Here is a 20548-nt window from a genome sequence, read left to right on the forward strand (position 1 = left end):
GTTCTGCATCCTCTTCCTTTGACAGTGAGGCTGAAGAACACTAGTGCTTCCCTGTAGAAGGCATGAGCAAACTGATTAAGGCTGTCAGGGACACTATGGGCATTACTGAGGAGAAACGGCAGCCTTCAGTCCAGGACGTCATGTTTAAGGGTCTGGAACATAGAAAGCGTAGAACCTTCCTGGTGGTGGACAGGGTACAGGCGTTGATCTCCAGAGAGTGGAAAAAAATGGATAAGCGGGGTTCTCTTCCTGGCGGCTTCAAGCGCAAGTATCCCTTTGAGGAGGCAACCTGTTCCCACTGGGATAGGGCACCCAAGTTGGACGTGGCAGTGGCTAAAGCGTCTAAGAAATTTTCTATTCCCTTCGAGGACATGGGATCCTTAAAGGACCCTATGGATAGGAAGGCGGATGTCTTCCTTAAAACTGCATGGGAGTCGTCAGCGGGTGCTCTCCGTCCTGCCATAGCAGCTGCATGTACTGCAAGGTCCCTGGCGGTATGATTGTCTGAGTTTGAAGATCAGCTGAGGAACAAGGTTCCACGTGAGGATATTATTTCTTCTCTGCCCCGACTGCAAGGAGCTGCGGCTTTTATCTCTGATGCGTCTGCGGATTCCACTAGACTGGCGGCCAAAACAGCAGCTCTTTCTATTGCGGCACGTCGGGCCTTATGGTTAAAATGTTGCCCAGGGGATATACAAGTCAAATCTAAGCTGTGTTCCATTCCCTGTCAGGGCGAGTTTCTCTTCGGGTCCGTTCTGGACGATGTTCTAGAGAAGGCTGGGGACAAGAGAAAGAACTTTCCGGCCCCGTCCTTTCCCTCCTTCAAACGGTCCTTTTGTAAAAAACAAAACACCCCAAAGTTCTTACCCAGGAGTAGGAATACCTGGTCGGATCGAAAGAAGGAAGATAAGGGTTTCATGTTCAAGGGCCCTTCCCAATCCAAGAAATCTTTACAATGACTCCCTTCCCCAGGTTGGGGGGAGATTGACCTACTTTCTTCCAGCCTGGGAACGAATGTCATCAAATCCGTGGATTCTCAACATCATCCAATCAGGTCTGACGTTCCCATTCCGCAGTCTTCCTCCCAGGCGTTTTCGCCTGACATCCCCGAGGGCTTCTCCAAGCGAACAACAAGCTTTGGAAGTGGAAGTGAAGGCCCTGTTGCACAAGGCGGTCCTGACGGAAGTCCCAGTGGCAGAAATAGGAGAAGGGTTTTATTCCCCTCTTCTTTTTTTTTGGTCCAGAAACTGGACGGCATCTTTCGTGTCATTATAAACCTAAAAAGACTAAACAGCCACCTGCAAGTCTTATCCTTCAAGATGGAATCAATGAAGTCCACGATAAAGTCTCTCTTCCCGGGTTGCCATATGGCTGTCCTGGATCTCAAGGACGCGTATTATCACGTCCCCATAGATCCTCGTTTCCAGAAATATCTCAAGGTGGCAGTGCTTGTAGATGGGAAGATAAGACACCTGCAGTACAGAGCTTTACCATTTGGCCTGGCGATTGCACTCAGAATCTTCGCGACGCTCGTCCTGGAAATCACAGCTCATCTACGAGAGGAAAAGATTCTCATTATTCTGTATCTCGATGACTTCCTCGTGGTAGGGAACTCGGCAAGCCATTGTACTGCTGTGCTTCAGACTGTCTGCTCCAAACTGGAACATCTAGGCTGGATCTTGAACTTGGAGAAGTCGAGGTTCCATCCAGCCACGGTGCATGGTTTTTTGGGACTTACTTTGGGCTCTCTTCTACAGGAGTGTTGTCTTCCACTTTCCAAAGTGGAGAAGATTCGCAATCTGGTGCAATATGCAGTGTCAGTTCCACGCAAGTCCCTGCGAAGGGCTATGTCTCTCCTGGGCTCGCTGACGTCCACTCTTCCCGCAGTCCTATGGGCCCAGGGGCATACCAGGGCCCTCCAGTGGGACATTTTTAGAAAACCAGACTATTTTGGGGGACAGGTTGAACAGTCAGATAACCCTGCGCTCAAGCTCCATCACCTCCCTTCACTGGTGGCTGGTTCCCGCAAACCTCACAAGGGGAGTCCCATGGTCTGTCCCTGTGTCCCGAATTGTGACCACGGATGCCAGTGTGTCCGGATGGGGGGCTCACGTACTGGACCATCCGATCCAAGGTCTCTGGTCGCCCCAGGAGGCAGCTTCCTCTTCTAATATCGGAGAACTGCTGGCTGTGGAACGGCGCCGACATGTCTTCTCCCTTCACTGACAGGTCACATACCCGGGTGTTGTCAGACAATCAGGTGACGGTAGCTTATCTGGACCATGAGGGGGCATGAGATCCAGGTCCCTTATGACTGTAGCCAACAGGATCCTGTTACTAGCAGAAACTCACCTTCTATCCCTGACAGCCGTCCACATCAGAGGAAAAGACAACCACATGGCGGATTTCCTGAGCCGCACTAGACTGCACCAAGGGGAGTGGGCACTCAACCAGTCAGTCTTCGACCTCATCACGGCCAGGTGGGGGACTCCGGTCATCGACCTTTTTTCCACTAAACAGAACAGGAAGGTCCCTCAATTCTGTTCTCTAAACCCCAAGGAGCAACCGTTCGCAGTGGACGCCCTGTCGACCAAGTGGGACGTCCCCCTGGCATATGCATTTCCCCCGCTGGTTCTTCATCAGGGACGACAAGGCGAGAGTAATTCTGATTGCTCCCTTCTGGCCAAAGCGGCCATGATTTTTTTGGCTGGTTCAGATGTCCATTACAGACCCGTGGATCCTCCTGGAGATTCTGGATCTCCTGTCCCAGGGACCAGTGTCCCATCCTCCCACATTCAAATTGCACATGACTGCATGGAATTTGAGAGGGCATTACTGATCAGTAAGGGGTTTTCCCACAATTTTGTTTCCACACTGTCACGTTGTAGAAAGCCTGTGACCACAAAGATCTACTGTAGGACTTGGAGAAAGTTTTTATCTTCATCAGGGGCTAGTGTCACAGGGGAGGTTCCAATAGGTCCCATCTTAGAATTTCTACAGAGTGGGTTGGACAAAGGGTTGGCGGTTAGTACTCTCAAAGTCCAAGTCTCCGCATTGGCGGCTCTCTACAATTATGATGTCGCGGGGAACCCTTGGGTGGCTAGATTTATCAGGGCCAGTTCTCGTCAGCGTCCTAAACGTATCATCTCCCTTCCTCCATGGGACCTTAACCTGGTCTTAGCGGCCCTGACAGGTCCTTCATTTGAACCTATAGACTCCATCTCTGTTAAATGTCTCTCCCTTAAGACAGTCCTGTTGGTGGCTCTGACCTCTGACCTCGGTCCGTAGGATCAGTGACATTCAGGCGCTTTCTATCAACCCTCCTTACACTCAAATATTGGATGATAGAGTAGTCTTGCGCCCTGACCCTGCATACCGGCCCAAGGTGGTTTCTAGATTTCATACCTCCCAGGAAATTGTGCTGCCTTCCTTTTGTGATAACCCGACACGTGCTGAGGAAAGGCGATGGCATTGTCTGGATGTGCGCCGTTGTCTCATCCAGTACCTTCTAGTCACTAGTTCCTGGAGGAAGGACAAGTCCCTCTTTTGTTTCTTTCCAGGGGCCTCAGAAAGGGATTAAGGCTTCTAAATCCACACTGGCCAGGTGGATTAGGGATGCCATTGCGTTAGCTTACACGACTAAGAGTTCTGAGGTTCCTGTGCGTCTGAAAGCCCATTCCACGAGGGCAATAGCGCCTTCTTGGGTGGAACGGGCAGATGTTTCAATTGCACAAATCTGTAAAGCTGCCACGTGGTCGTCACCCTCAACCTTTTATAAGCACTATAGGTTGGATTTTTCTTTCTCCGACCTCACCTTTTGGGAGGCGTGTTCTACAGGCTGTGGTCCCTCCCTAACTCTTTTTTTCACTGTAATTCTCTCGTGGTGCCGCCCTAGGGTGAGGGAAAAATACATAATTACTTACCGGTAATGTGTTTTTTCCAAACCCATGACGGCACCCTTATATTCCCTCCCTGCACTGGGTGTTGTTGGTTGGTTCACCTTCCTTATCCTCATTACACATGTTCTGGTGGTGGCCTTATATTAACCTGTTGTTTTTCTTTTTTTGAGGTCCTCTCATGCTCTGTAATCAACTGAGGCGGGGAGAGGACCGCCCTATTTTTATCCTGTAGGTTTCCTGTCCTTGATGGGCGGATCCTCTCTCGTGGTGCCATCATTGGTTCGGAAAAAACACATTACCGGTAAGTAATTACGTATTTTCCACCATAATTTGCAAAAAAAATCTTGACAAATCACACAAAGTGATTTTCTTGCTTTGTTTTCTCATTTTGTCTCTCATAGTTGTGGTCTACCTATCATGTCAATTACAGGCCTCTCTCATCTCCTTAAGTGGGAAAACTTGCACAATTGGTGGCTGACTAAATACTTTTTTTTTCCCCACTGTAATGTTAAAGATAAACCGCACCCTGACAGATGGTAAGGTAAGGTGAAGAACAGCAATGTCCTGCACATGAGGTAAATGACAGAAATCGGGAGAACTCTACTACATTTCAAGATATTTGCTAATATTATTTTTCTTACACCTACTACAAATTGGGATAGGATATTGGAGATGGGAATGACACTTTTTAAATTCTCCAACTAAACCAAGTTTTACTATGGAACGTTTTTGTTTTTAATTTTTCAATGTTAGATGTCTTTTGAATTCTCAATTGAATATTAAGTATACTCGGATATTATTTTATTGTTTTCCTTGACTCATTAGAGACAATTTGGCCTAGATAATTCAGGAGGTTATCGACAGCAGTCTGTGCAGAATCTAGAACAGGCAGTTGCAAGAGGACGAATGCATCCTATTGAATTTCACATGCAAAAAGCCGAAATGATGGAGTCTTTAGCAACGGGTGTAGACGATGGCAGAACAAAGACTTCAGGTTGGTCCTGGTAATCCTGCTGTAAGACATTTTGTATGGAGCGAAAAATAGGGTTTCTATAGTTTCATAGACATAAAAATGTTTTCTGATATATCACTTGCAAAAAAAGACAAATCTAAGTGCAGTTTGAGATATATTATATATATATATATAATATATATATATATATATATATATATATATATATATATATATATATATATATAATATATAAATAAATATTTTTTTTTTCCACTGGTCCGAGTGCCATCCGACGTTTTGTTGGATCGAATTCAGGTCAAAAATACGGTCACCTGCACAAGCCTAAAGAAGTAGATGATGGCCCAAGTAACTGGGAACAGCTGTGCTCAGTCATAACTCTCTATGGTCTTATGACAAGCGCAGATGTCCAAGAATATGGATATCCTTTATTAGATATTAAGTGACAAAGCTGTTTTTAATATGTACATTACATGGGCAAATGGTGATTAGCAGATGGGGAGAAGATGCAAGCAAATACAATGGCCTCTGATGATTATCAGCGGGTACAATTTTTATATCCACTACTTGCTGTAAATAGGAAGTTATATAATTTCCTTCGTTTGTTTTTTTTGTTTTTTTTTTTGTGAGGTTTTCATGATGGGTGTGTGGTTTATTGCTAGTCCCAAGGAGTAACCCAATTAGACGTCAAATGGTGTATTAGTAGTGCGGGTAGGTGGCAAGCTGCCTTTCCGTGCAGACAGGCGGCAGGCTGCCTCTCTGTGCAGGCTGCGGTGGCTGTATGGAGCAGGCCAGTGCGGTGGGTATCCGAGATGCTCTGGGTTCAAATACTGGCACCTGGAGTCAGCGCGTGCACAGATGGAGTTCTCGGCTGAGAGCTCCATCTGCGCATGCGCTGCTCCAGACGCCATTTCTTTGAAGTTTGTCTTTTGGCAAAATCAAAACGAGTCTACCAATTTCTGGCTGTAAGTAAAAGATTTTTTTCTGACCACTCTTCCTTAAATGCCAGTTCTATAGATTTTACAGCTTATTATGTTCTTATGGACATATACTCCAGTCTCTGCTTGTGAACTCTGCAGCACCTTCATGGCTACCTTTGGTGTCTGTGCTCTCTGATTAATGCCCTTCTTGCCCGTGCTGAGAGTTTTAGTGGGCTGCCCTCTGTTTGGCAGGTTTGTTGTGGTACCACGTTCTTTCCATTGATGATAATGGATGTGATGGTGCCTTGGGGTTCATCAGAGAATGGGATTCTTTTCATTTATTTATTTTTAAGATCCCAGCCCTGACTTGTACTTCTCAATAACTTTGTCTGACTTGGTTGAAGATCTCTTTGGTCTTCATGGTATTGTTTGGCTAGTGGTGCTTCTTAATGGTGTAGCAGCCTCTGTGGCCTTTCAGAAAGGTGTGTATATACTGACAGACCATGGGACACTTAGATGGCACACGTGTGGACTCCCTTTCACTAAGCATATAGCATGTGACTTATGAAGGTAATTGCTTTCACCAGAATTTTTCGGGGCTTCATAGCAGAAGGAGTGAATACATATACACATAGCAATTTTTATTTATTTTATCCCATAAATTAAATTTTGGCCTATATTGTTCTCACTTCACTTTCCCAACTTAGATTATTTAGTACTGATGCGTCACACACAAATCAGATTAAAAAAATATTTAAACACAGATTGTAATGTAACAAAATAGGTAAAAAGCCAAGTGGGTGAACACTTTCACCAGACACTGTTTAAGGCTGGGTGCATCAGAAGACATATGGAGGACATCGTCATCAGGGTAATGTTAGAATATACCAACTGACCTGCATACTGCAGAACAAGACTAATGGGCACAGGCTAAGGATCTGATTTTAGTATCTTAAAAAAAGATCCTTTGCAAAAAAAGCTGCCGAACAATCCTGGAATGTGTTATCTAACATTTGTCAGGCAGCTCTGGACTGATGAAACTGAGCAGGAGCACATAATGATGTTATCTGTCAGTTTTAATGGTCAAGTGTGGCAAGCCCTCAGGTGGAAGTAAGGTAATATCTGAATTGCAGAGGCACTAATGAGTGTGTCCCTAGGATAGCCCCTTCCATGTGCCCGATTAAAATATATGAATATCATAGAGTGGGCACTCTAAGAAATCATTCAGACTGGCCGCTTCTTCTCTTTGATCACATCTGATTGCCAGGGTTCAGCTATAGATTTCATACGTTTGTATATGTACAAGCAGATGATTTGTCTCTGATCTTCTTTACTAAGGAGTTATGGAAGCGTTACACCGATACTACAGTACTGCTGGCCCCGAAGTGCATCGTGTGTGGCTTTGTTCTCCGTTGGACCACCTCAGCAGTTCTGGTGGGGACAAAGGTTGGGGCTGCGGCTTTCGAAATTTTCAGATGCTTTTCTCTTCAGTTTTTTTGAGTGACACATACAAGGACTTCTTGCCAGGTATTTTATCATTCAGCTATGATGGTCTAATACACCGCATTTATCATATATATATATATATTATGTATATATATATATATATATATAATATATTATATTATATATATATATATATATATATATATATATATATATATATATATATATATATATATATATATAAAATCAGGGGCTGCTGATAAGTGTTTGGCTTTACCCAGAAAGAAACGAGATACGATGATTAAGCTTTACATTTATTCCACATACTCTCCACTGATGTCAACACACTTATTACATCGTTATTCCAAGTTTTGTAAGTCTAGCAAAAAGAAGGATTTCAGTTATGCCTCAAATTAGGCATCCATAGCAGCCATGGCATCAGAAATGGTGTGAAATTTGGTACCCTTGAAATGATTTTTCAGGTTTGGAAACAGATGATAGTCGGAGGGAGCTAGATCTGGTAAATAAGGTGGGGTGGTCAAGCAGCTGGAAGCCCAGCTCTGCCAGTTTTGCCGTTGTTGCTTGTGAAGTGTGAGCAGAAGCGTTGTCTTGCAGGAACAAGATTCCTTTGGACAGCTTGCCACGCCTTTTGGCCTTCAGAGCTGCCTTCAATTGGTCCAAAAGTTCAATGTAATACCTTGCATTGATGGTGGGACACTTTTGAAGGTAGTCCACTAGCAGCACGCCCTCCTTATCCCAGAACAGATGCCATCACCTTAGTGGCTGATTTTTGCAACCTGAACTTCTTTGGATGAGGAGAACCACAGTGCCTCCACTCTTTTGACTGCTCCTTGTTTTCAGGGTCATACAAATAAATCCAGGTCACATCCATAGTGACCAGTCAATCCACGAAGTTCTTATCAGTCCGGAAATGCTGACAAATGGATCGGGAGGGAAGTGTTCACTCGCATGCTTCTCTGATCTGTTGCCAAACATTTTTGAGACACACTTTGCAGATAGCTTCCTCATGTCTAAATGTTCATAGATAATGACACAAACACGATCACAGGAAATCCCCATGATGTCTGCTGTTGCTTTAGCTGAAATTCGCTGATTCTCCAGTATAGGGTTATGTACAACATCGACGATCTCCTGAACAACAACCACTCTCAGTTGTCCAGGACGTCCCTCATCATTGGTGCTGAAGTGGCCCGTTTTAAATTTGGCAACCCAGTTTTAACTGTGGAATATTAAGGGCATTGATCCCCCAATGTCTGCGACATATCACCATGAATATCTATCGCGGACTTTCCTTGCAGAAACAAGAATGTTATCACTCCTCTGCTCTCAGTTGCTGTGAATATCGCATTAGACTCCGCCATTTTGTTTTCCCGCGTGCATAGAACACTGTTGCCATAAGCAACAAAAGCAAAATTTTGAAAACCTATATTAGACATAAACCTAAAAATTAGAATCACCAGATCCATATTATGCTTTTAACATGGTTTATGACTATGGTCCCCAAAAAAACTACTAAAATCTTAAAACTGACTCATAGTTACATATAATAAGAGTAGTATACATGAAGACCAAAAATGCAGAAAAAAACAGAAACACCAAAGCATGGCACCTGTCGTAGCACACTCAAGACATCAGATAAAAACTGGAGGACAAGGAGTACAGTGCAAATGTGTTTAATAAATGGTAACTGGCACAAAAAAGATCAGCGGCAAGCAGGCCGGCAGGTAAAATAATTGTACATAATCACCAATATATGTTAAATACATATAGAAAAATAATGAGTCACAGGCTGGGTCAATGTTAATACATACAAAAAGGCATCCAGCACAAATTGGGCATGATATAAAATTTTGACAATTGTTACATATGGACAGATGATAAAAACCAGCATAGATAAGTACTAAGGTACAAGTAAGTACTCTGAGGTAGCAGGAATACATTCAATATATACAATGAGGCCCAAACATCACTAATAAGAAGCTACAGGTGCTGGTAGAAAGCAAGCTCTGCAATAACAGAGTGAATAGTTAAACAAAAGTCAAGGCTAATAGTCAAAATGGACAGGTTTAGCCACCAAGAGGTGCTAAATGGATGCACATAAACAGTCAGATATAGGTATGCTACATAAACATTGAATTAAAACCCAGCCGATTGAGTAAACATACCCATAGAATGCACAAAGCCGGCCTGATAACAGCAGAGCGGACCCCCCGGTGAGAGCCCCAACGTATACGTTTCACAATCTCTGTAATAGGATTATTTCATCAGGGGGAGGTGGAACGCTATGAGGCAGCCATGTGTATTTATACATGGCGCCCGCACGCTCCAGCTGCTCCACCCCCTCATTGTCAGCGCGACCGAGCCAATCGCGGCTGATACCCGGCGCCGTTGGCTGTCAACGCCCCTTAAAGGTAGCGCGCATGCGCGGAACATGGGGACGCGTCACCCGCGAACCGCGCAGGCGATAGTGACACCGACAGAGCCGGGCCAGCAGGCCACTGACGCAGCCGCGCCAACAGGGGGAGGAGGAGCGGGAGCGAGCATAAAAGACACAGATACATAGTTATGAATGGTATGACATGAGTAGGAGAGCCTAGACTATGACACAAAATATGCAATATTATACCCCAGTCGTGGCACAAGAGGGAACAATCAATGAATAACCATAGCACAATGTCCATGATGATAATCAGAAATATATATATGAGTAAATATAAACACTGTGCCACTAATGGGAAGACAGATATTATAACACAAGGTATTTGGTAGCACTTCAAAGTGTCCCAGTCGTCGCACAAGAAGAAAAATAATCGATATATGATATATGAACTCCACATCCATGATTAAATCAAAAGTATAAGTAAATAGATATAAGCAGTGTGACACTGAAGACAGATCATGTACTATAACCCAAAGTATCAAATATTACAGCCAATATCCCTAGTCGTGGCACAAGAGGGACATATCAAGATATAGTACATTGACTCCATATCCATGATCAAAATAAGAAATATAGCTAAGTAAATATCAACAGTGCCACACTGAAGGAGAACATATACTATAATAAGGACATTCAATATAATTTCAAAAGTCCTAGTCGTGGCACGGGAGGGAAATATTCAACATGTAACAACTCCGTAATCAGTAAGAAAAGTATATAGATAAAAAATATGACATTGATGGAAGAGCATATATTAAAACACAGAGTATACAGTATTACTACAAATAACCCAGTCGTGGCATAGAGAGGAAGGTAATCAATGTATGAAAAGCTCCATGTCGATGTTCGGTGTCAGAAGTGTGGTTCCAAAAGAGTGCCAGCAAAGTTGAATCAGTGATTCTAAAAAATAAAAAATATACAAAAGTATATAATTAAAAACAAGGCACAAAAACCAGGGAGAACAAAGAAGAGAGCAGTCATCGTAAGAAGGGCGCAAAACTCAGATGCTCATTAAGTCCCCTCCGGGATAATGTTCCCAAAGTATAAATCCAGCGTGTTTCACGCTGGGCAAGTGTTTTGCGTACATTACCACCCCTCGCCCCCCCATGTATAACATCAATGCCCCTGATGCTCAGGGACGTTGGGTCACAATCGTGAAAAGCACGAAAGTGACGGGGAAGGGTCTTCAGGGTGGAAGTGTCAACCACTGTCCGGGCAGCAGCAATGTCCCTCACATGCTCCCTCACACGTCTGCGCAGTTCCCTACTGGTGAGGCCCACATATATCATGTGGCACCCGCACGTGGCATAGTAAACCACATTGCTGGTGCCACACGATATGTAGTGGCGTATATCAAAACTGCGCAGACCGTCAGCAAAGGGGAAGGTGGAAATCCGAAGGACATTGCTGTAGGCCAGACAGTGGCGACAGGGAAAACAGCCCCTGAGGGGAGTACCAAGATCCAGAAAAGTGGTAGGTTGATTTGGAACATAGTGGCTCCGTACAAGCATGTCACGTAAATTGCGTGACCTACGAGGCGTCATCAGAGGGCTTTTGGGTAAAAGATCACATAAGATAGAATCAGACAGGAGAACATTCCAGTGCCTGCTCAAGATAGATCGCATATTGGACCACTCATGGTTGTAAGTGGAAATAAAACGGATTTTGCCAGGATTTGAGGAACCATCGGTTTTAGCCCCACTACTATATAGTAAAGTGGATCGAGGAGTGTGCTTCGCTCGTAGATAAGCCCGCTTGATACTCCTATTACTGTAGCCCCGCTCTTGAAACCGAATTTTTAAATCTGCCGCCTGTTCCTCAAAAAGAGGGTCAGACGAGCAGATACGTTTCATATGTAAGAATTGACCGGTGGGGATGGCCCGAATGGTGCACCGATCATGGGACGACGAGGCATGAAGAAGGGAATTAACCGAAGTTGTCTTACGGTAAACATTGGTCTGGATCTTCCTACCCTCATCAATTTGAATATCAATGTCAAGGAAATCCAGATTTCTACTATCATACTTATGGGTTAATTTTTCTTCTTGTGCCACGACTGGGACACTTTGAAATGCTACCAAATACCTTGTGTTATAATATCTGTCTTCCCATTAGTGGCACAGTGTTTATATTTACTCATATATATATATTTCTGATTATCATCATGGACATTGTGCTATGGTTATTCATTGATTGTTCCCTCTTGTGCCACGACTGGGGTATAATATTGCATATTTTGTGTCATAGTATAGGCTCTCCTACTCATGTCATACCATTCATAACTATGTATCTGTGTCTTTTATGCTCGCTCCCGCTCCTCCTCCCCCTGTCGGCGCGGCTGCGTCAGTGGCCTGCTGGCCCGGCTCTGTCGGCGTCACTATCGCCTGCGCGCGTGCGCGGTTCGCGGGTGACGCGTCCCCATGTTCCGCGCATGCGCGCTACCTTTAAAGGGCGTTGACAGCCGATGGCGCCGGGTATCAGCCGCGATTGGCTCGGTCGCGCTGACAATGAGGGGGTGGAGCAGCTGGAGCGTGCGGGCGCCATGTATAAATACACATGGCTGCCTCATAGCGTTCCACCTCCCCCTGATGAAATAATCCTATTACAGAGATTGTGAAACGTATACATTGGGGCTCTCACCGGGGGGTCCGCTCTGCTGTTATCAGGCCGGCTTTGTGCATTCTATGGGTATGTTTACTCAATCGGCTGGGTTTTAATTCAATGTTTGTCTCATACCTATATCTGACTGTTTATGTGCATCCATTTAGCACCTCTTGGTGGCTAAACCTGTCCATTTTGACTATTAGCCTTGACTTTTGTTTAACTATTCACTCTGTTATTGCAGAGCTTGCTTTCTACCAGCACCTGTAGCTTCTTATTAGTGATGTTTGGGCCTCATTGTATATATTGAATGTATCCCTGCTACCTCAGAGTACATACTTGTACCTTAGTCCTTATCTATGCTGGTTTTTATCATCTGTCCATATGTAACAATTGTCAAAATTTTATATCATGCCCAATTTGTGCTGGATGCCTTTTTTTAACATTATTAACTTTATTAACATTGACCCAGCCTGTGACTCATTATTTTTCTATATGTATTTAACATATATTGGTGATTATGTACAATTATTTTACCTGCCGGCCTGCTTGCCGCTGATCTTTTTTGTGCCAGTTACCATTTATTAAACAAATTTGCACTGTGCTCCTTGTCCTCCAGTTTTTATATAATAAGAGTACTTTCCAAGTGGATTCAATATATTGCTTTATTAAATTATTTTTTTTGATATATATTTTTTGGATACACGCAGTGCAGAGAGTGCAATATAAAAGCACAGATACGTTTAGGTGACAAAAACAAAGGACAGTGTGACCTAAGATCACGCACGGCAATTAAATAAACCAATATATATTAATGCACATATTAAAAATTTGTTCAGTATCCAGGGAGCACCCTAAATATATATGTGTACACAGCAGTATATTTGCAAGTAAACAGATGGATAAAGTGCTTTGCTATAGTGCTTAATAATCAATCCCATATACTGTCATATTGCATATTAGTCATATTGCACATATCCCAGCGCAAACTTTGCAAATAATAGGTTGGATAAAGTGCTTCATTATAGTGCTAGTTATATATTATATTGCACATTTATCATATTGCACATATCCCAACCATCAAAATTGATCCACAATTAAACTGGACACATGAAAACATAGAATGGCTTGTTAGCAAAAATTAGTGCTCAAACTAAATGCAAAGATGATTGGTAACTCCTAGTGGCAGATTGAATGGAGAGAATTGCAGCATGTATGGGCAATCATAATAAGCCTAGCAATTAGAACAGACAACCACCACTATATGCAGTAATAGGGACACATCTCCTGGGATAGCTACCCAATATTACCGTGCCAGGTCTCAGGTCACACTGCCCCACCCCCCAACGCGTTTCGCAATAGCTTATTGGTATCCTAGTAGTGGAAAAGCCTTTATTAGCTGTCTCCGAACCCTTCCTTGGCCAACAGCGGTTTCCCCCGACTCTCCTATACAAATGCTTACTGAGTTTGCCTGAGAGTTCATGTGTTCTCTATGGGCAGATGCGAATAAAGTTTCTTATCTCCATCTAGGACAATGAACATCTAGGACACATTACAAGGTCAACTGATTCTCACTGGTTGCCTAATTGTTTACAAAATCTTTACATATACACAATTAGACAATTCTGAATTATTACTCCTTATAGCCAGATAGACAAATGCTACAATGAGTATCTATAGACTTCCAAATCCGCTGTCTAATACCTCATAAGGAAATTCCCATGAAATGCTTATGTTGTGGCTTTTATTGTTCTAGATAATAGGTACATCCCCTGTATCCCTAAGATTCAAGCACTAATTGAAGATGCTTGGAAGGAAGGTTTTGATCCTCAAGGTGCCTCTCATTTCAATAGCAAACTCCTAGGCACCAGGGCTTGGATTGGGGCATCTGAAATATATTGCCTTCTAACGTCCTTGAGGTTAAAGTAAGTGAAGTTATTTATGTATGTGTGCGTTGTTCTTGTTTTTGCTTGTTTTATCATTGGGAGTAGTTTATTTGAATTTAGTGAAAGCTGTAAAATAAAAAAAATAAAAATAACTTATTTTTTAACTCCTTGCTGCGCTATAGTACTTTACAATATTAATGTTTTATATTTTTTCCCACTTTCAGAAACTTCAGCTGTAAGATACTTAAATTAACAAACCCAGCAGGTACTTGTGCTATCTGAGTCCAGTGACTACTCTCCACTGCCTCTAATTTTCAGTGTTTTAGCTGCAGTGGTGACATGTCAGCTGCACATCTCGCTGTAGTAGCCAATCACTGAACTCAATCGCTCCGCCTTGGGGCAACGATGTAGGCTACCAATATGACTTCACCGCTGCTGCCAAAACACTGATACTGGTGCAGCTGAGGACAGCCGTTGACAGATCTATGTAGGGTGAGTACCTGCTGCTTTAGGTCTTCTGCAGCATTTGGGGTCCCAATCTATCTGGGGGTTCAATTTATCTGCACCTCCAGATATATTCCTTGTGAAATGTATTTTTCGAAATGGGGTCACTAGTGGGGGTTTCCACTGTTTAGGCACATCAGGGGCTAGGCAAACCTGACATGGCGTCCGCTTTCTATTCCACACAATTTTGTACTCCAAAATTCAAGTTGATGCTCTTTCCCTTCCCAATTCTACTGTGTACCCAAACAGCAGTTTTCCACCACATATGGAGCATTGCCGTACTCCGGTGTAATCGCACCACAACTTTCCCAATCTATAAAACAGTCACACTATTTAACATCTTCCGTGAACAGCATAAGAAAACAAAAAAAAAAAGGGTTTCTGGAAATCACCAATGCAGTCAAACTAGTCACTACACCTGTAGCTGAATTCCAGGAGGGGTGTAATTTCCAAAATGGGGTCAGTGTCTACATGGGGGATCCTTCTCTGTTAGCACTTTGCAGCTCTGCAAATGGATTCCTCAACTATTCTAGGAAAATCTGCTCTCCATAAGTCAAATAGCGCTCCTTCCCTCTTGAGCCCTGTGGTGCGGCTAAACTCTACACATGTATGGGCTTTTGCCACATTCAGCAGAAACTCTAACACATTTTGGTGACATTTTTGTATATTGCTGCTTGTAAAGTGGTAGAATCTGGGGCTAAAATATTTTAAGTTGTAAAAATATGATGGTTTTATTTCCAAATGGTATAAAATTTTGTGAAGCACTTGTGATGTCAATATGGTCACTGCACCCCTAGATCAATAAGTGACCCCATTTTACAAACTACACCACTGGATGAATTGGAGGGTCCTGCTATTCTGGCACCACATGGGATCTGCCAATGTGACATGGTACCCATAACAGCAAATCTGCACTCCAATATGGCGCTTTTTCCCTTCTGAGAAATTGTACAAAAAAGTGTGAAGTCAAATTATTCCTAATAACCCTTTTTAAAAAAATAAAAACTTGAGACAAAAACAACATTTTAATGAAAAAATGTTATTTCTTCTCATCACATGGTATAAAATTCTGTGACGCACCTGTGGTGTAGATTTGCTCACTGCACCCTAGATTAATTAGGTTGTAAAAGGGTATGACTTATGGGAGGTCTGCTTTTCTGGTACCTCGGGGGCACTGCTAATGTGACATGGCACCCACAAACCATTCCAGCAAAACCTGATTTTCAATATGCCGCTATGTGGCATTGGTGTACAACCCATTGTATGGACCATTTTCTCTGATTACCCTAGTAAAAAGGAAACATTTGGGGCTAAAGTAACATTGTTTGAGGGAAAAATTAAAATGCTAATTAAACTTTGAACTTGTCTAACTTTGTAACAAAATAAAATGGTTTTAAAAAATTGCACTGATGTAAAGTAGAGATGTGGGAAATGTTATTTATTAAAGGGAACCAGTCATGAGCAGTTCTGAGTGCATATTGCTAATCCCTCCCTAACCGTCCGTGCATCTGGTAGCACAGATAAAGGGATCTTTAGAAAAAGTATTTCTCAAGATCTTTTATCTTATGCTAATGAGCGCGGTGACTAGTCCCCTGGGCGTTAGTTCCTCGGCCAGTTGCCCCCATTAGCATGTTAGTACGCCTCTGTAGGTGTGCAAAATGCTAATGAATGTGCAGTGTCACAGGGAGATCTCACTCATCTCTCCGCTGCCATCGCGTCTGACGGGGATTTCAGCTCGGTGCGCATCACCCCGGACTTCCCGTCATGCACACTACTTTAGTTTGAAGCCAGTACACGTATACCCGGCTTCATAGTGCGCATGACTCAAACTCTGGAATCTTGCGCACTGAGCCGAAATCCCCTGTCGGATGAGATGGCGGTGGAGAGGTGAGTTTGATCATCCTGTGACGCTGCACATTCATTAGCATGTTAGCACACCCACAGGGGGCGTGCTAACAGGCTAATGGGGACAACTGACTGGGGAACTAACACCCAGGGGACTAGTCCCCTCGCTCATTAGCATACTGTAAAAGATCTTTAGAAATACTTTTTCTAAAGATCTCTTTATCTATGCTAGTGTATACAGGGACAGTTAGACAGGGATTAGCAATATGTACCCAGAACTGCTCGTCGCTCTGGGTGCATATTGGACCTGACAGGTTCCCTTTAACTATTTTTGTGGTGTAAGTATTTGGTTTAAGGGCATCAAAATTTGAAAATTGCACACCACTGTGCGTGCTGGTAGGATTAAGAAGTCTGAAGTCACAGAGTGACTGCAGACTTTTCACCTTAGGACGGACAACCCCTTTAAGCTTGATTTGATAGCGCTCTGTCTGATTTCCTTGCCTGATGTCTGGCATCACACAGTGATCAATCAAGCTAAAGAGGCTGCTTCTGGACGAGGAAACAAAGATAGGGAGGCAGAGACTCGGATACTGCTGTCCTGTCCATAGATCTTGTTTGCATGTGAATCAAAGCGCTAAATGCTTTGGAATGCTGAAAAACAGATAGATGTTGTGAATGGATTTAGCTTTCAGAGTCCTCGATCCCCCATATATGTGGTTTGGGTGACTAAAAACTTTTTAATTTTGAATGAAATTTTAGAATGTAAATGTTTTCATGTTATTATTATTATTGTGCAGGGTATATTTGTGTCAATGTGTTTGTTTTCACAGATGTCGAATTATTGACTTTCACACACCTAGCAGCCCATCAGGGACACATCCCCTCTTGTTTGAATGGGTTCTGAACTATTACGCATCTGATCCTAGAGGAGCTGGAGGCAAGGTAGTGTGCTCCTCCAAGCCAGCCATTTACCTTCAGCACCAAGGTAATGTCCAGCTCTCTATGAAAACATTCTTCTTCTCCTCTATAAGGCTAGGTTCGCACACTGCGTCTTTTTGACGCTGCGTTTTTGTGCGTTTTTGGCCGCTAAAAACGCACCTGCGTAGAAAAAACGCATCAAAAAACGCATGCGTTTTTGGCTGCGTTTTGCCGCGTTTTTGATCTCTGCGTTTTGCTGCGTTTTTCCAATGCATTGCATGGGGGGAAAACGCAGAAAAACGCAGGAAAGAACTGACATGTCCATTTTTTTTTTTTAACTCAAAAACGCAGGTAAAAAAACCAGATGTGTGGGGACAGCAAAAATTAAAACTCATAGACTTTGCTGGGGAAGCAAAGTCCTGCAGTTTTGAGGCCAAAAACGCACCCGAAAAACGCGCAAAAACGCTGCGAAAAACGCACTGTGCGCACATAGCCTTAAGGATGGCTTTGTATAATGAATTTTGGGGTAGATCCTGCATATTTACATTAGGGGAAGCAATCTAGCAAGGACACCACCATGCACGTTAGGCCATTGGCCAGTCCCTCTGAAACTGGCAGGTGTCACTGATGTTCACCTAACATATATTGTCTTAACCTGAGACCACATGCAGAACCAGGTTGCATGTGGCCCAGACTTTGCCTGCCCCACAATGTGGCGTCATAATTGTGTGGCCATTGGTCGCCTGCAGGTGAGCGGCACTAGGGCAGTGCAGCCAGATGCAACATATCACACTTTTAGCGAAGTGCGGCATTTCTATGGAAATTTTCACATAAAGGGGAACTCTATTTAAAACTTGCATTCACTGTTCTCTTTAACTGCTGCAGAACATTTTTTGGGGTATGGTTTTATTTATTTTTTCATATCAGAATTCTAGATGAGCAGACCGTTTGAAGTTTGGTTCGGCAGGTTCAGCTGGACTTTAGATAAATTCTGTTCTGGACCCAGGCTATAGTGATACCAATATTTTTTTTTTCTTTAAATGAGGGTAAAGGGGGGATTTGGAATTGTAAAAAAATATAATTTTCTTTGTACTTTATTTGTCCCTACTACTTGTGCCTGTGATTATCTGATCATTTGTTATACCGTATTTTTTGGACTATAAGATGCACCGGACCATAAGACGCACCCTGGTTTTAGAGGAGGAAAATAAATTTTTAAGCAAAAAATGTGGTAATGACACACTGTTATGGGGCGAGGATCTGCTGCTGACACTGTTATGGGGGTAATGTCCCCAAATTCTCTGCTAAGGTACCTCATCCTGGTAATGATCCTCCTGCCTTGTATATGTACCCCATCCTGGTATATGCCCTTATCCTGCTATATGTCCCCATCCTGATATATACTGCCATCCTGGTATATGCACTTATCCTGCTATATACCCCCATCCATCCTGCTATATACCCCCATCCTGCTATATACCCCCATCCTGCTATATGGCCTGTATCCTGTATCACACAAAAAAAATAAACGTTTATGCTCACCTTTCTTTTTTCTTTGCTCCATGCAGCATTGCTCCTCCCCCTTTCTGTGGCGGCAGCAGCGCCGCTGATCTGTGTGGAGCAGTCACCGGTCATTTCCCTGCAGCATTGCACGTCGTCCTATCTGCCGGTCAGCTGACCTGCGTGACTAGTGGCGCGCACAGCGATGACGTCATCGCTGTGCTCACCGCTCTCTACACAGATCAGCTGACCGGCAGACGGGAGATCGCGAAGCTGCAGGGGAATGGTGAGTGTACTTATTCACTGCCCCCCGTGCTGATGATGATGCGCGGGGAGCAGTGAATACAGCCGCACATGATCACTCCAGGCTGTAGTTGCCAGGGGTGATCACGAGCGGCTGTTTACTATGCGCGCACCCCCCGCCCACCTGTCAGCGCCGGCTTCAGCGCTGAGATTATGGGCGGGATGATGGGCGTGCATATGTAATGAGCGGGCCTACGTGGTCACGGCAGGCGCTGCTACAGCCTGATCGTCCCGCCGATGACCTGCTCCACCGCAGCACCCTCATTCCCGGCCGAAGCCCTATATTCAGACCATAAGACTCACCCCACACAATCCCCCCCCCCCCCAACATTTGGGGGGGGGAAAAGTGCGTCTTATGGTCCGAAAAATATGGTATATACTGCTATACCATAGTAGTGTGTTATATAGAGAAAATCACAGTCTCTTTGAACCCCAGCAACTTGCGATTGTACTCCCGAGAACCCTAGAATGATCCCCCCCACCCCCCACACACACACTATACATTTTAAAATTCTACTGTCAGAGATTGACTAGAACATTTGAAGGCTTAACAAAAGTGATCCATGCTCACGGAGTAGAAGAAAATGCTGGCTGTGTAATATAGCCTGCATCTCCCACGTATGACGCAGGCTCGACTTCTGAGCCCGCATCGTACACAAGGATTCGACCATGGCCATATTAATATGTCAGGAAGAGATTAAAGGGAATCTGTCAACAGGTTTTTGCTACTCCAGCTGAGAGCAGCATAATGTAGAACGAGACCATGATTCCAGGAATGTGTCGCTTACTGAGGTGTCTTGTTGACAAAATCAATGTTTTTTCTCTGCTGCAAATCTAGAAGTTACACAGAGCTCATGAATATGGTGGACTACCTGACAGCATGCCAACTAGTTCTCTAAAGATAAAATCACTGTTAAATCAGAAGTAATTATCAAAACTAGACTACGCAGCCCAGTAAGTGACACATAGCTGGAATCAGGGTCTCTGTCTCTACATTATACTGCTCGAAGATAACGTGTTCAAATCCTAGTGCATTTCACATTTCACATATGTGGTAAATGTTTAGAAAAATTATATTTGTATATTTGTTCTGTTAAGTATAGACACAAGAGAATATACACCACAAAAAATGAATATAAGGACTTTACTGTATAGGCAATCACAAAAAAAATAAATGTCAATCCCTATATTTGGGTCTTCAGACACCAATAAATTCTTGTGTAGGAATATGCATCTAATATGTTGATGCTGTCAAAATCACCGTGAGATGTATAGGAAAATCAGATTACTGT

At 43.5% G+C, this 20548-nt stretch overlaps 1 protein-coding gene across 3 annotated transcripts in view; it reads left to right on the top strand.

Moving 5' to 3' along the window:
- ZUP1 (zinc finger containing ubiquitin peptidase 1) overlaps window positions 1–20548 on the top strand; it is a 79692-nt gene that overhangs the window by 50958 nt on the left and 8186 nt on the right. For 2 of the 3 annotated variants that reach the window (XM_075340028.1, XM_075340026.1), the window contains exons 7-10: window positions 4725–4893; window positions 7131–7319; window positions 14057–14225; window positions 17366–17520. In XM_075340028.1, the coding sequence (XP_075196143.1) occupies window positions 4725–4893; window positions 7131–7319; window positions 14057–14225; window positions 17366–17520 (682 nt within the window). Of the gene's footprint in view, window positions 1–4724; window positions 4894–7130; window positions 7320–14056; window positions 14226–14410; window positions 16149–17365; window positions 17521–20548 lie in introns of those variants that run through there. The other variant, XM_075340029.1, reaches the window with a different exon arrangement.

The sequence above is a fragment of the Anomaloglossus baeobatrachus genome, chromosome 3 (genome assembly GCF_048569485.1).
Source record: "Anomaloglossus baeobatrachus isolate aAnoBae1 chromosome 3, aAnoBae1.hap1, whole genome shotgun sequence".
NCBI lineage: Eukaryota > Metazoa > Chordata > Amphibia > Anura > Aromobatidae > Anomaloglossus > Anomaloglossus baeobatrachus.